The 16,873-nt window shown below is 35.6% G+C and overlaps 1 protein-coding gene across 20 annotated transcripts in view; it reads right to left on the reverse strand.

Moving 5' to 3' along the window:
• Nucleotides 1–773: 773 nt before the first annotated feature.
• The window catches only part of PRLR (prolactin receptor), a 171,729-nt gene continuing 155,629 nt past the window's right edge, over nucleotides 774–16,873 (reverse strand). For 18 of the 20 annotated variants that reach the window (XM_072030672.1, XM_072030669.1, XM_072030670.1 and 15 more), the window contains 6 exons: nucleotides 16,584–16,753; nucleotides 15,121–15,290; nucleotides 13,967–14,111; nucleotides 13,041–13,140; nucleotides 10,618–10,687; nucleotides 774–9,982 (listed from right to left, as the gene is read on the reverse strand). In XM_072030672.1, the coding sequence (XP_071886773.1) occupies nucleotides 8,957–9,982; nucleotides 10,618–10,687; nucleotides 13,041–13,140; nucleotides 13,967–14,111; nucleotides 15,121–15,290; nucleotides 16,584–16,753 (1,681 nt within the window). In that variant the 3' untranslated portion in view covers nucleotides 774–8,956. 20 annotated transcript variants of the gene reach the window in all.

Consider the following 16,873-nt stretch of genomic DNA (forward strand, 5'->3'; position numbering starts at 1 on the left):
CCTGAATTTCAGTGATAATGACAATTTTCAAGAAAGAAGGAAAGAAAGAAAGAAAGAAAGAAAGAAAGAAAGAAAGAAAGAAAGAAAGAAAGAAAGAAAGAAAGAAAGAAAGACAGAAAGAAAGAAAGAAAGAAAAAGAAAGAAAGAAAGAAAGAAAGAAAGAAAGAAAGAAAGAAAGAAAGAAAGAAAGAAAGAAAGAAAGAAAGAAAGAAAGAAAGAAAGAAAGAAAGAAAGAAAGAACCATAAAGTAGCAAGAGTCTAAAAGTTGTGACCTTGAAAAGGAGCCATTTGTGTTAACAGTGTGGTTTCCATGAAACCTAGAAGATGGATTGTAGGTGGTACTAAACATCACACTTCTCTCCAGTTCTGTCTTGAGTCCCCCAGTTTGGAGCAGGTGAATATATTGCTTGTTTTGTGCTCCAAAAAGTATGTTCTAGGAATGAAAATAAGCATGAGTAAACCAACCTTTCTAAACAGCTTCTCCAAGAAGTCAGAAGTCCTTCTTCACACAGGAGTTTCTCTTATACCCAAGATTTTATGAATTGATGGCTGTATATTGCATTTTCACTACATGCAGTATGGAGCTTCCTGAATGCTAAATCAGCTGTCCAGTGCACACAAAGTGGGTTAAACATATTTATCAGTGGGCCTTCCACTTGCAGAACAGTGGGAGCCCATCCCACAAACTGTTCTGGATGTCTGACTTTTCTTTTTCATTATTATATATAATGGAATTGCTCAATTTTATGAGGAAAGCTAGAAGATTCTGAGAATATTATTCAAGAACTTTTATTAAATTGAAATGCGAACATCATTGCAGAGAGATTTTACAATGACAATATAGAAAAGTCCACCAGAAAGCTACAGACTTCAGTAACAATATTGATCTTACAAGTGAAATTGCTAACAGATTTTATTAAAGCCAGCAGTTTCGATATTAAGAACTTAAAAAATACATACCTTTAAAGCATTTTCCTTCAAATACACTTAGAAACAATGAAGAATTCCTGAGCAACTATTTTTGTACCAGTACGCTCCAACCAATGTACATACTAATATGAAATCTACTTTCTATAATTTCTAAAATTTTAGAAATTTACAAAACATTTGGATCTGGTTCATAGAATAATTGTGCTTCAAGTCATTCTGTTGCTAAAGCAATGACACTACAATAACTTGGATGTTCCAGATTGCATACAAATTCTGAAAATGTAATGGAAATGCCTAGCTTTTATTGCAAGGCTAGCAATGAATTGGTTTATGCAAATGGAAAAAAAAAATGCTTTAAATATGGATGATCTCTTTCTTGATTGGGAATTATCTTGTTTGTTGTGCATACTATTCAGAACGTGCAATTCAAATTATAAATAAGTTTCTTTGAGAGATCTGCTGGCATTATCAAAGGCAAGGAAATTCTAGAGACTTTCTCCTGCATTTAACAGCCTGCCAGAAATTTGAACAAATACAAATTATTAGTGGCTTTTTAGTTCTTCTTCTTTTTTTTTTTTTTTCTTCCCTTGGCAGTACTTTTTCAGAGCAGCATCCCCAGTATTTCTGTTATACACAGACTAAAAAAAAATAAATATGTGGAGCACAATATAAAGATTTGAGAAGCTCAAATGTTGCTGAGTATCTATGAGCAATATAAATGAATATAGCATATATGAAACCGATGGTTGTGTTATTCCAGATGAAGAATGGTATTTGACGTCAGAATAAAAAATTACTTTCTGAGATGAAAAATGAGCAACAGTATAGCAGCCCAGGAGGTCCCTTCTCAGTGTATCTGAGCAGTAGTTTCCTCTTCTTTTTGGAGTGAAGGACATGGGGATGAGAATTCAGAGTACTCTATCTACAGCATTATGAATATTAAAACTTGGTTTGACATCATTATACTTCCACCTGTATTCTATAGAAAAATCTGCGTATTCTTAGACATGTGTAGTTTTCTGTTCTACTCAAGGGATATTTTCTGCTACTGATATCTACAAAGATTTCCAGCATCCTCTAAAAATTCTATTCAGTGCTATATCTATAAAACTGACCATTACAATCTTTGTAGGAAGTAAAGTAAAATCTGTACATTTTTATTGATGTCAAAATGAGGTGAATGTACTCAGCAGCTCTCTAAAATAGAAGTGGTGTTGTCCAAAAATAAGATTGTCAAATAAAGTCCAAGACCAGCACCATCACAGAACAGAACAGAACAGAATGTTAACTCTTCTGAAAATAAAAGTGGAAGATGTGAAAAAAGACTTCCTTATTTCTAACTTCTCTGTGTACTGATGTCTTGAGTATAAATCCAGCTAAAAGCCTATCAGCACTGCAAGACACAGCACAAATAACTAAGTTATTTCTTGAATTACTTTTGATAGATGCAGTAGTTTCTCTTAAAAACTTAGCTTAAATGGGAGAAATGTATTTTAAGTCTGTCTTGGAAATTCTAGAATTTATCACCAAGACATGGACTTTGTAATTAAGGAAAATGTCAACTGGTATATTGTCATGTATTGTCATATCTGTTAATATTGTCACAGGTATGAACTATACAATGCCCAGAAATGTCAAGAGACCATTTACTACTATCCACAAAACATTGTCTCTTGGTGTTTCCAGATCACTGCATTGCCTTTAATAAATAGAAAATAGAAGAATGCTTAAGAATGACAGATGTATGTGTGAGACAATGTAAAAGGATAAAAAAATCTCATTCATAAATCTATCCGAAAAAATGAATTGAATGTAGCTTTTAAAAACCATGTGGTACGTGTGGTATTTTTGTTGATTTTTTCCTTAGGGCTGTAGGAAATGCAACAGCAGATTAGATGGGGGGTATAGCTGCTTAAGCGTTGTTTGCTAGGGGCCAATATCAGATACTTGTAAGAAAATCCTGTAATTAATATAAATGGAATGAACTCTCATGTATAAGTCTTTTTCAGCTTTTATCTAACAGCTGATCTGTAGTAGACAATTTCAGCATCTTGATGACTGGTTAGTACTTAATAAGGCATTACAGTTTTTGTGGACTATCTCAAGCAACTGTACGTATTCCCACTTTTGATATATATATATATATATATATATATATATATTTTTTTTTTTTTCTTAAAAACTCATTTATTACTCTACCATTTCTGATTTTTTCCTATCTACTCTTACATTTGATTCTTTTGCTTTCATTTTCTGTTCTCCCTCCTTTTTTTTTCAACCACGGTCAATATGCATGTTTGCCCACTCTGATTTCTCAACTACCTGTGCACCTTCCTGTAGGGTTCATTGTGACTGTGCTCCTCTTCCATTCTGCCACATGCAGTTTATCTTTAATCTCCTGCTTGACGTACACTGGAAAGATGAAAATAATTTTTCATTTATTTCAAAAGGGTTTTCAAGGCAGAGCCAAAAGATTGTTCCAGCTCAGTGTAATTCAGTCCATCTGTCCACACCCATAGGCACTAGAGTCTGAAGGAAGTCAGTGACACGGTATGAGGGTTTAAGATAGTTGAGAATAGGAGTATTTCTCCATTTTCTCTGTGTGTCTCCATTTTCACTCATTTAGGAGCAGCGTTTGAAGATTAACTTCTCAGAAGCAACTGAAAACAGGTCTTTCTAAGTAGTAAGTACTGATAAATGCTTAGTTCCCACTGGTGAGTTCCAAAATCAGACCACCTCTGAGAACTCAGCTCATTCAGTCCTAGCAAGCTGGGCACGCAGGCAGTAGCAAAAAGCAGAAAAGGGACTGATGCTTTAGGAAAATAGAAACTGCCAAGCTGGTCAGTATGGCTTTCCCTAAAAGATGGAAACTTCTTTGTTATTTTTTCACATAAAAACATATTTGGATACAAATGTCTAATATCCCATCCTACTACTACTAGAGCAATACAAGTGATGATTCCATGACAAGCTGTTAGTTAAGAGAAACAATTTGAAAATTACAAATACGTTTTTAGAAAAGAATCTGCATTTTGACACACAAAGTAAAATGCTTTTTTTCTGCCTTTTTAAAGGGAGCAAAAATAAACAACATCTGAGGTAGCGATTCTTTAAGAATATGGTGCCTGATCTCATGACGCTTTCATTTCATTTGTCTTTATGGCTTTTAGAAGATGTCTAATATTCATTAACTGGCTTAGATGACTTTGGTTTCCTTGCACAACACTTTCAAATTGTTTATGGTTAATGAGAAATTATCAAACACATTTACAGGCTTGTATGTGAGCTGCACATATACAGTGCTCCATAGATCACAAATAAAATGGTTCTTACTCATTTTTAACATCTACTGTTACTACACTTTAAATACTTAAATGACATTTAAAGCAACTATAGATTTTCCAGCCATCTAAACATATACACATAAACAGATATACCACAGAGTTCACTGCTTTAACATAAACCACTTATCACTACATATTTGTGTTTCAGTTTGTTCCATAAACATGTACACCCACTTATTAGTATTCTATAAGGTCTGTTTACTGCATTTTTATTAAATAATCCTTTGTAGTTACATAGTATCATTAAGACCATTCTTCAAACCTGTATTTTACGTGAAAGTAAGTTTTGGCAGCACATGCCCCACCTCAGTAAATCATATTTCTTTAAGAGTCAGGAACATTATATTGAAATACTAAAAATACACATTAAATATGTCTTTGCTAAAGGAAAAAGTTTAATTAGAAAATTTAAAATAATGAGTTCTATTTCTCAAAACTGAAGAAAAACTGTACATAAAATTATTCTGAGTCCAAAGGAAAGGTATTTAATTGAAATATATATATATTACATTTTATGAATTTATAAAATGAATTACTTCTGAAGAGCCTTTTAGGACTTTTATGTTACTAATAGGTAGTTCACGCTGTAAGAGACACATATATAGATCTAACTTTGAAAGCATCATTCAAACATAAATCCATGTGAGAAGTTTAACTAATGGTATGAGACCTAGCGAGACAATCCCTGTTCCTGGGGTAAATTATGTTACATACTTCATCACTGTATATCAAAAGAGGTGTCATGTGCTTGTTATCCCCACTGATGTATCATAACTTTACAAGAATCCACTGAGTACAATTGCTACAAAATCTCATCTATTTCCTACTTAAAAGCTAAGAGCTGTAATAAAAACTAAAGTTGCAAACAAGACAATGAAGTATTTGAACATCCAAAGGCCCTCAAACTTAGCTGATGGTTATCCTGATTTCACAGGACACTAGTTTATTCTCTTTTGATGTGCAAAAGTACAGTTTGGATGTTAAAGGCCACTTTCAGAAGGTATTACTCCCACCTGGGAAGTAACAGGGTGTTTTGGAAAATAAAAGTGCATCAAAATGGAAAATAATCAAACTGCACATTTGTTCAGCTTAAAGGATGAAACACATTTATGAAAAATGTTTTAAAATTCTATTTAGCTAGCAAATCCCTCAAAAAGCTAAGCTACATCCAAGCAACCAAAAAATACACCTTTTCTACTTGGGCTGAATTTCTGTTTTCACAGAAAGCCATGATGATTTGGCATCATGAGACTTTCATTGGCAAAGATGGGAAAGAATCTATGCCTCATAATATAATTTATGCCTGCAGGTATTTTGCAGTTTCATTACCAGTTTATGGCTAGGCATATAGAAACACTTTCACTCAGTTCTCTTTCTGAGGGAGAATTTGTGGATTTACCTTCTTTTTGATATCTTGAAATCCTGTTTTTTCATTCAATAATACTGATTTTTTCTTGTTTCTTTCCTTCTGGCAACTTGCAGTTTGCATGTGCATATAAATTAAAGGTCCTCTGAAAAGCTGATCTTTTTGGTTTTATGAACTCAGGGTGTTAAAGTTACTGATGTTCCTGGGACCTATCAGCTGCCACAGAATTGGACATAACCCACAATATTAATACAGCCCATATTTTTCAATTTAAGCAATGTCAACATAGGAAATATTTGATTAAACATTATTTAAATTCTCATTTTTGGACTAGAGGTCATACTTCTCTATTAGAGCAAGCTAGGATAGACAAACTTAGTAACAGTCGATGGAGTTTAGAGTATGACTCATCTCTTCCTAAAGCACACACTTGTATTCTGACAGGCAAATCATGCTCTAGACTCCATGATCTACAATAAAAACTTAGCAACCAGGTACATGTATAGATACTTCCATTTAGTTGGGATCAATAATACACTTAAAATCTGCTCAAAGTTGTGCCAGTCTTCCTCTGGTCCAAAATAAACTGTGACAGCAACAGTCTGCTGCTGACACGTTATCCCACCTTTGCTTTGGTTTGTAGCATCTCTGTAGCCACTTGTAAGTTACCATAAGTAATCCACTCTGTAAAGAAAATCTTTAGGCTGTAGCTTGATAAGATTCTATAGTCTCTATAGAACACCAGAGGCATGCTAAAGGCCGGCAGCAGCATGTCCTTATGCATGCTGTTAGGAGTAGAAAGCAACTGCTTGGCTCAGATATGACTGTCTGTGTAAAGAAAGAACGTGTCTGATTCAGACTGGCTTGTCTGATTCAGTCAGAAAAGTGAAGCATTCAGTCAGAAGAATTAAGCATTGTCACACAGTATACTATCAGCTTACACACATGGACACACAGATTGCTGTCCTGTAAAACATTCCAGTTTTGACTGATAACTTGATAGTTTCTTTGCAGTACTTTTAGCATCTAGAAAATTTGTAAGATATACCACAAATGCTACAGTAAAATTGTCCTGTTACCTGTAATTAAACAAAATGTTATGTTTGGCTGCTCTCTGAAGTAGCCACTTCATGTCTTCAAGCAATGAACTGAGTGGCTGAATTAAGAATCTAAGATCCCTCACTGTGCATTCAGCAGAGCATCCAGACTGCTCCAATCAGCCTCTAGAAAGGGGAAGTAAATTGCAGGTATAGAGGTCACAGACTTCAAATTTGATGCCTAAAGTAAATGTTACAGTATCCACTAGCATACATGTTCATATACACACAGATCGTTAAATTCTAAAGTCCAGCCAGTGAACGGGCTAGACAGCTTGACCAATCTGTACTTGAGCAGTTCCATTGCATGGAAGTATCGTATGAGAATTTGATTTGCCAACTAAGACTTTTTTTTTTTTTTTTTTTTTTTTTTTTTTTTTGCGGACCTTCAAAATCAGAGGGTCTGTTTTGGCTGGCTCTGCAACTGTTTACCTGATACTGCAGGAAGGCTGGCTCAGTGCATAAAATCAGAAAAAGCTGAGAAATATGACACTGTTCAGAAAGGACAAAAGAAGAGAGCTCATCTATGATAAATATACTTTCCATCACATGTGCAGTACAATTTCCCTTACCTTATGCTTCCAATTCCCACTGAAGCTAGTGGTGTTGGCTAAATACTTGACCTAGCTTTAATTAGCCATGGCTTACTTGTTCATACTTCGATGGAGTAAATTAAACTTTTGCTTCAGGAAGGAAGGGCCATAAGTACACAGCCATTCCACTACCATTTTGATTTTGCCTTCAGTTACATGTGGTAGGAGGAATCCTGACTCTTTCCGCAGTTGCTTTCCAACTACATGGACCCCTTTTCTCACTCCTGTTGCTATTTCAGCAGAGCACTAGCTGACTTTATGCCGCGTATCCCTGGCTGTTGAGGCTGGATTCCCAAACTAATTTTGATAAGTTCATTATGAAATATCTGAAAATTTTCAAACTTTCTTTCCAGGCTAAGAGAAAAGTGTACATGATGGCTAAGGATGCAGGCAACCATCATTCCATTCATGAGTGGCATGGGAGTACGAATTAAGTGGGAAAGAAGCTTGCTCTCAAAACCTAGATTCTATTTTAATTTTATAATAACAGCTGGTAAAAAACATCAGAAATAAATAATTTACAATTCAAATAGTAATACATTTGCAATATATTAGAAATATAGTTTAAAAATGACTTCATATCCTTACTTAGTATAAAGTTTAATTTTATGCTTTGTATAGAAATAGCAGCTTTACTTGTTACCTCTGTTTCAGCAGAAGGAAACAGAAAAGTTGCTAAATAGCTAAATAACATTGGGAAATTAAAAAATATTTTATTTTGCTTTTTTTTTTTTGGTAATAGAAAAATAGCCTTTAAAAATACATTGTTAAATGTATGGGACTGTACTAAAGTAGAATTGTATATTATGTACAGTAAGGCAGTATATCAAATAGTGTCCTCCGATTTTTTTTCATGTTTGATTTGACTGGAATAGGCTATGAATGGGATGCAGAGTTTTCTGTCATATTGAAACAAAGGAAGATATATTTAGAGGATTTTTTTACTGTAATTAGTTGAATATATTCTCTTTTATATATGTTTTTTTCCATATATAAGAGCTTAATTTTCTTAAGGGTTGAGAAAAAGTATAGAGAAATCTTAATCTACTGTCAGAATACACTCAGAAAAAAATATGTTGTCGATCAGAATGTCATTGTGTAATGATTTATCTGATTTAGAAACTGCTCAGACAATTGTGGTGTACTGACCCATAACATTCTTAGTCTTTGTTGAAACTGCAGTATTCCCTTAGGTTGAATCAAATAACAGAAGATCTGCAGAATTGAAGAATTAGTTTGCAATGTATTTTTCATGGCACATAGTATCCATTTCCTCATTTCGCTCTCTGAGAAATGTGTTAACGATCCAGGGTTTACTTCTATGATTGTTATATCAAACCACAGTTTATTTTATTCTCTGTATAATACACAAAGGAGGCTATTTTTTGTTGTTGTTGTTAGTTTTTTTGTTTTGTTTGTATTTAGGGAACTATTTGCTGTGTGGTTTTATTTTACTGTACATAACTATTAACAAAATTGATATGTAAATCACAGACTTGTCAGCTAGAAAATGGTGTAAGCTACAATTGTGACATAGTAGCATAATCTTAAACCACAGCATTATTATACTGATTGTATTTGACTCATTCTGTAGCATTACCTGATGAAGAATGATCAAACTTTTAGTTATTTAAAAGAGGGCATAAAGGAGGATGGGTCCATATACTCTGATCCACTAGTCTCTCTTTTGCAGTCACTTGGAGCTGTCAGACAGTAGCTCATGTTTTTCTCAGCTTGACCTTGCTGAAGGTTCTGAGATGTTTCCTTTGCAGGTTCTTGAGACATAGGGGTGTGCTGGACTCGTGAATCTGGCATTAATACTAGAATATTATGGTCCACAACAGTTGAGACCTTTGTATATTCTTTGCTGGTTCCTGGAATAGTGTAATTTTCAGTCTTCCCACTATTTTCTTTATGTTTCAGTAATACTGCTGGCTCCTCATCCTGCTTGACTTTGTGGACTTCTACATAGTCCATTAGTGTACCATTCAAAAAAGGTGACTTTTCATTAGGTCTGTTTTGTTTGACCTGCACTGCAGTTTGCTCAGTTTTGGAATGCAAATTCTCCATCTCTCCTTGTTCTTCCATGTCTCCAGGGACTGTTTCAGTAACAGAATATCGTGACTGATGCTTTTCTTCATTTTTCACTAAAACTGGGGCAACATTCACATTTGTGGTAATCAGTGTTATTTTACGTGCATCTACAGTGCTGTGGTAGGCAAACATAGGAGGTTGATTATCAGGTAATTGAGCTGCAGGCCACGTGGATGATTTTGTGCTCTCACTGTTAGAAAGGAGTGTTTTCCGTTCTGAGGCTACACACTGAGTTTCCCAGCTCCTTTTCACAGCTTTATTTTCTTGAACATCTCTTACATCTTGTGTTTGAAGCATTGATGGAAGGGCATGGGACTCCCTGCACTTTTCAGAAAGCAGAGAAGGGCTATCACAGCTTCCTCGTCCTGAGTCACTGTCTGTTTCCTTGGGTGTTGTTTTTCCTTTTTTACTTGGGTTACCATTGCTGTGACTTGGCATGAGTTGCTGATCCTCGCTGTCCTCTACCTCTAGGTATTCTATCAGTAGTTCCTCACAGTCTGATGTTGGAGGAAAACCATGGCAACCAAGAGCACTCAATAATTCTTCAGATTTCCCTGTCTGAAGGCATAACAAATAAGATATTGATATTTTTCCACTGTAAACATTAGGGCTTATATAACTAGAACAATAGTGAACAGTCTACATATTTATTAGGCAAATACTATAATAGCTACATCTCTAGATGTAACCTGGATTTCTACTGCTGCAAAAAAGTAGTGTAATAACAGTAGAACTTCCTCTGAGTTCCATTAGTGGGGAGATCCCAGAGTTCATGTTTCTAAAATGGAAGGGCTAGAGAGCTTCTGGCAGATAATAGTCTCAAGGGTTTGGCAAGAAGGTAATGGAGGAGAATTAACAGAACAGCCATGTCCTTGTCTCCTCAACACGGCAAGAAACTGTGGAGAGTGACTTATCTAAGAACAACTTAGAACACCTAGGAATTAAGCTCTTACTGTGTCCCAAGTAGCAACTGAAGTTACAGACCCTGTAGATATATGCCCTCCTATTAGTGCCAGGCAAAACTGTCTCATACATACATTCCACATGATCAACCTGAAAGTTTTGCTTATTTTTAACATTGATTACATTAATTAAATATGTTTTATACTTAATTATAGTAGTTGTTTTTGATAGTACTGAATTTAAAAAAGTAAGTAATGGCAAATTCTTATGCTGTTATCAGCAGTACTCACCTCTAACAGATGTGTATCGATGCCTTTTATTTTTGGTCCTGGAACTGGTGGTAGGATAAAGGCTATCATTCTAAAACAAACAAACAAACAAACAGAAATTAACAAAACAAACAGAAAGGAAAGCAATCAAACAAATGGACAAAAAAACCAACAGAACAAATACAAATGATATAAATATGGGCCCTCTCTTACCCCCTCCCACTCTTTCATGTGGGTGCCAATGGTGTAGCAACAGGAAGTCTGAGTGCTATCAAAAGAGGTTTCTGAGCCCTAGGAAGACAAGTAAAGGAAGAAGATGACTGAAGAAAAGTTGAAGTCTCCAGTCCATCTGGGAGACTTAAACTTCCCAGGCACACACTGGGAATATCATATTGACAGGACAAGCAAGCCTGGGAAATTCCTACAGCTTGTTGAAGATAACTTTCTGTCACATGCACCGAGTGAGCCAGCCAGGAAGGGTGCTCTCCTGGATCTGTTGTTTGAGAGTAGGGAAGGCCTTCAGGGAGAGGTGATGGCAGGTGGCTGTCTTGGCCACAGTGATACTGATGAAATAGTGGAACATTTTGTGGAAATAGTTCAACATTTTTGGTGTAGGGAGCAAAAAGGTCAGCGGAGTTGCCAATCTGGACCTGAGAGAGCAAACTTTAAGCTTCTCAGGCAGTTAGCTAGCAGCATCCCCTGGGAATTGACTCTAGAGGGTTTAGGGTACATGAGAGCCAGTCACTGTTCAAGAACCATCTTTTAAAAGACCAGCAGCAGGCAAGAACGGTATTTGGGGGTGCTGGTCCAGAGCAGGCTCAATGTGATCCAGCAGTGTTCCCTGGCAGCCAAGAGGACAAAGAGCATTTTTGGGGTGCATTAAACACAGCATGGGTAGCCAGCCAAAAGAGGTGAGTCTCCCACTGTATTAATGCTGCATGTTAAGGTCCACAATATATATCAATAATAATAATAATAATAATAATAATAATAATAATAATAATAATAATAATAATAATAATAATAATAATAATAATAATAATAATAATAAAAATAAAAAGAAGAAGCCAGAGGATCGCATCGAAGTTGGTAAATGGCTGGAAGGCATGTCCTATGAGGAGAGGCTGAGGACACTTGGCTTGTCTACTTGGAGTAAAGGAGGCTCAGAGGTGGCCTCATTGCTGTCTGCATCTTCCTGAGCAGAGGAAAAGGAGAGGTGGGTGCCAGTCTCTGCTCCCTGGGAGCTGATGACAGGCTGTGTGGGAATGGCACAAAGCTTCACCAGGGGAGGTTCAGACTGGACATTAGGAGCAATTTCTTTACCGTGGGGGTGGCCAACCACTAGAAGAGGCTTCCTAGCAGGGTGGTTGATGCACCATTTCTGTCAGTGTTGAAGAGGCATTTGGACAATGCCCTCAATAATATCCTTTAACGTTTGGGTAGCCCTGAAGTGGTCAGGCAGTTGGACTCAACAGACTTAGTAAGGCCCTAGAAACTGAGCTATTCTAAATTCTGTGTTCTCGCTCTGTATTTGTTCTCCCATTTCCTCCAAAAGTTACTGAAATTTTAAATACTCCTCCCCTATCTTTTGCCTCCTTGTTGGATATCTGTTTCCTGCCTGCCTTCTGTAGCCAGGTAGTTTACTAAGCCAGGTATAGTCCATAAATTGTCTTTAGATATATTCATAAGAAACAGAACAGCATAAAAGTTATTGAACTGGAAATGTAATACTACTAATGTCCTTTCGTTATTCTTTGTCCCTTAAACTCCAGCTCTCTCAAACCACTGTAACTTCATCACTGACCAGGACACAGCGATGTAGGGCACAGTCCTGGAGGACTAGTGGGCCTCTGTGTGCATACTTGACTGTCATTTGACTGGTACTAAACAGGATTTATGATGAATGACTTCTGAATGCTTTTCCATCAGCAGTTTCTCTGTTTCCTCTACTCATACACTATTTTTTGCAATACTTCCACAGAAGAGATAAACTTTGCAACACCTTCATCTTTGACAGACAAAAATTTAATAAATTATTTGGAAAATTGACTGACAAGTATGTAGAAAGATAACTTCATAACATAATCTTGTTTCATTTAGAAAATTAGGCCAAACCCAAAACATGTGTCTTCAATAGCAGCAGGGATACTCCAAATGATATTTGCTGAATACTTAATGGCTAACCACGGTGGCCAGATATAATAGAGACATGTCTTTACCAATTAAGAATTTAGTTTTTCCTTTTTAGTCTGTTTTCTCTAAAGAACAGAAATACCTCTTTATCATTTGTGAATTTAAAATCAAATACCTGCAATTTATACTACATAACACTCTTACAAGAAAACACAAAACCTATATGAAATTAAATCAAATGTTAATAGCATATTTTTGGAAAAGTCTACTGAGATTTTTAACTCCATAGGATTGTGAAATTTGTGACTTACCTGTACCCTTTTAAAACCATTGTCCAGCTCATGATTAAACATATAAGAGATGACAAGACACCCACGATGATCCACACAATCATATCTTTTACTCTGAAATCTATGAAAGAAATGTAATTATTTGAGGATTCACCTAGCATATATACAATCAGAATGATAAAAAAAAAAAAAGAAAAGCAAAAAAATCTCAAATGACTTTTATTTGAAAAACTGTTCTAAGCTGCCAAATTTAGTACTGAATCTGGAGGCCTCTACTAGCACAGACAGATCTCAATATTCATTGCAATATGTGGTAATTAATATACTTAGTATTAATAGCACTATGCAGGAAAAAAATATAGAAAAATGTATGAAGAAGGAAATTTTTGCCAATGTCTGTTAGAGTAACGGTTCAAATCCACTTATACCAACATGGTTATTTCATTATCAAATGGATATCATATAATTAATTAAATGGTGGGTAAAATAATTTAGGATGATGATTTCTGATGATTTCTATTGTAACATGACACTTTTTACATTGAGATGTTTATTTTGAATTCATTTGAGATAATGTGTAATGAAGAGATGTTACTGTCTGAAGGCAGTGATTCTTTGTTGTTCTGATAGCAGTTCTAATGTAGCTACCAGAACTCTCCTAATTAAAAACTACCATCATGAGAACAGATGAGGCAATAAACAGAAAGGATGTTGTTTAAATAAGTAAGGAAATTCATTCACTTGCTTAACTCCTAAAAATAACTGATGAAACAGCTAAGTCAGTATAGTGCAGAGAAGCTGAGAAATGTTACCTTAGCAATGATGTTGCTACCCGTCCTAGGGAAACAATGGGGTGTCAATCTGCATGAGTGCAACTGACAGCTAACAGAAGTATTACACAAACTTGCACTTAATAGCAATTACTGAAAGGATGCCTGGCCACTCACCATTAGGGATCTGAATATACTTTTCTGAGCTCCATTCACTCCATGATCCATGGTGATCTGGTTTGCAGTGAATCTGTACAATGTACTTCTTTCCTGGATTTAAACTAAACATTTTATATTGTGTTTGCTGTCCAACAAAAATAGTCTGGAAATGAATTAAAAATCATAAAATCCATATATAATTAAGACTTTTTTTTTTTTTCTTTTTTCCCCTAGGAAAATCATAGCTAGTTTAGTCTTGATAACCAAGTTGGGAATATAGAAATAACCTGGATCGCTTCCTAATAATCGTTATGCAAGTCATTGAAGTAACAGTACATTTATTTTATTTTTAAATTAATCTATCTAACAGTGCAGTAGGAATGATATCTGGCCCTGCTATACTGTGCAAATTAAACTACTGCAAGGACACATAATGTGGCAAGTATGGCAGGTATGAAGGAACTGTAGTAATGGTGGGAACTGCAATGGTGAGAAGACTGATGCAAGAAATAGTGACTGGGGAAGAAAAATGCTAAGAGGAAAGAAGGAATGTGGAGCTGGTAGAACTGCATAGTTCTAGTAAAGTAGTAAAGAGTGGATCATGCAATGACCAGGGAGCTGGAGAGTACAGTGTTGAGGGAAGGCAGAAGGCAATACAGAGAATACTGTAATACTGGGAAGTATTACAGCAGACAAGGAGGTAATGCAACCATATACTGATAGCTAAAGTCTTTATTTGCCCCCAGTTGTTTGAGTTGCACATCCTGGATACGGACAATAATTACTAGGTGGCCATGACAACTATTATCTAATGGTCATTTGTACAAATTTAAATGATTTTACATAATGCCATTGAGCTTTCTGTTACCTAAGAAGTGCTTGTGGTTGAGAACAAATTATCAGAAAAGAAACCTGACTAAATGAAAACTAACAATTTAAACTAAAATGCCAATATGGTTAATATATGGCCACAATTAAAAATAAGTACTTCATCACCTGCTATCATACAGCAGCATCCGAGATACTAATTTGTCAGTAGGAATCTGTAGATCACACAAGCACTGCTTTTGAAAAAGGATTAAATATTGTGTGCCTGCTTCATTACAGTCGGGCATGTGACCTGACTGACAAACAGTAATTGATCATCTAGCAAAAATTTGTGACATTCTTACCTCCCATTCCTCTCCTTCTTCAGGCTTTAGTCGCAACTCGTATTCAAGGGTAAGCCATCCAGATCTGACATCAGCCAGTGGGGGTGGAGACCATGTCAAGACCAAGTATGGTTTTCTATTCATTGGCTTTTTTAATTCTAGAGTTACATTCACAGGAGGATCAGGCTGGACTGGTAAAATAAAAGAACTGACAGTAAGAGTCTGAACGATTTTTCTTTGCATCTTAGAAGAAGATACGAAATGTTGTGAGTGGTGAGTTGCCATCTCCATTATATCATTAAATTGGAACGGGTGCTGAAATACAGGGATCAAGATTTCCTGATAAAGTAAGCATGGATTTATGAATTTTGGAGAAACTGGAGAACATCAAATATGTGGAGTTCATATTGAGATTTGCCTTAATCATTTATTACCTGAAATATTTTTTTCTTACATTACTATTTATTGTTGCTGTTCCCCACAGCTATGTTTCAAAGTTAACAGAACCAGTTAACATCTTTAACTCTGTGTTATAGAAGTTGTGGTATATCATAAACTTATCAAAGTTGGCATATACCATTAGAAATGCTGTACAAACAGATTTAACTGATAAAAATTGCCCCTTTCAATCTTTAACATTCAGAAAACACAGCAGCATAATCCCAACATGCATAGATAGAAATACTTAACAGCAAAGCAAAACAGATGTTTATAGACAGACACGTCTATAACAAAAATAAAACAAAATGGAATGTAGGTTTCTGCCATAGTCAGGCTTGCAGCTACCTCAGTTCAAAGGTAGAACTCCTACATATAGAGCATGATTTTTACCACTGTCTGATGCAAAGCTTCACCAGGTAAGTAGTCAGGTCATAGAGGTAAAATGTAAAGCCTTTTCTCCATGAGCCCTTTTCCAGATATCAGGCTCCCGGCAGCCACATCCTTGATAGCAAAGTAATTATTGGTGATAATGTTCCTTTCCCTTAGAAAATAACCTACATACTTGTGCACAGTTACTCTGTGTAAAAAGTCTGAGAGAAGAGAGTATCAGCACATTGCTATAAAAAGCACTGATTCGACTTCTCTTGGATCTGAGAAAAAAAGCAAATTTCAGACTTATAGGTAGTCAAATTCAAGTATTTTTAGTTAAAAGATCAATCTGAATTCAGTTGGTGGTAGAGTAGAATTGGATTTTAGCTGGCTGGTGTTTCTTAGGGCTTGACTGAAGGAAATACGTAAAGTCAATGAATGATTTTCTGAATACAGTTTTAAGGCTTTCAGCATTTTTATGATTCCTTTAAAAATAAAATGCTAAAAGGATGAATATTGATTTATTATTATACCAGAGAAGATCTTATTTGTTCTCACATATTTTTAACTTGGATATACTACTATATATGACAAGAGCTGCAATGAAAATTATTGTGTCAATACCCATAATTTTGAATTATTTGTTTCCACAGAAAACACTTATTATCTCTTACCTATGTAAGTCACATCCACATAATGAGGATCAGAGCTGTTACTTCCTATTTCATTAGTTGCCCTGACAGTAATATTGTATATGGTCCAGAAAGAGGTGTGTTTTTTATCAAAGTAGCAGGAATTAGGGCCTGCAGTTCTGTAATCTGGACATTCATAAACTTGTTCTTCTCTGAAATGAAAGAATCATAGTGATTACACAGACTGAAACACCTGACTTTGATAACTAGTAGTTGCATTTGGATCCAGCATGTTTAGGGCTGGATCAGAATCTTTATGCCTGGCAATGTGA

Source organism: Anas platyrhynchos, chromosome Z (assembly GCF_047663525.1).
Source record: "Anas platyrhynchos isolate ZD024472 breed Pekin duck chromosome Z, IASCAAS_PekinDuck_T2T, whole genome shotgun sequence".
In the NCBI taxonomy this organism is placed as follows: domain Eukaryota; kingdom Metazoa; phylum Chordata; class Aves; order Anseriformes; family Anatidae; genus Anas; species Anas platyrhynchos.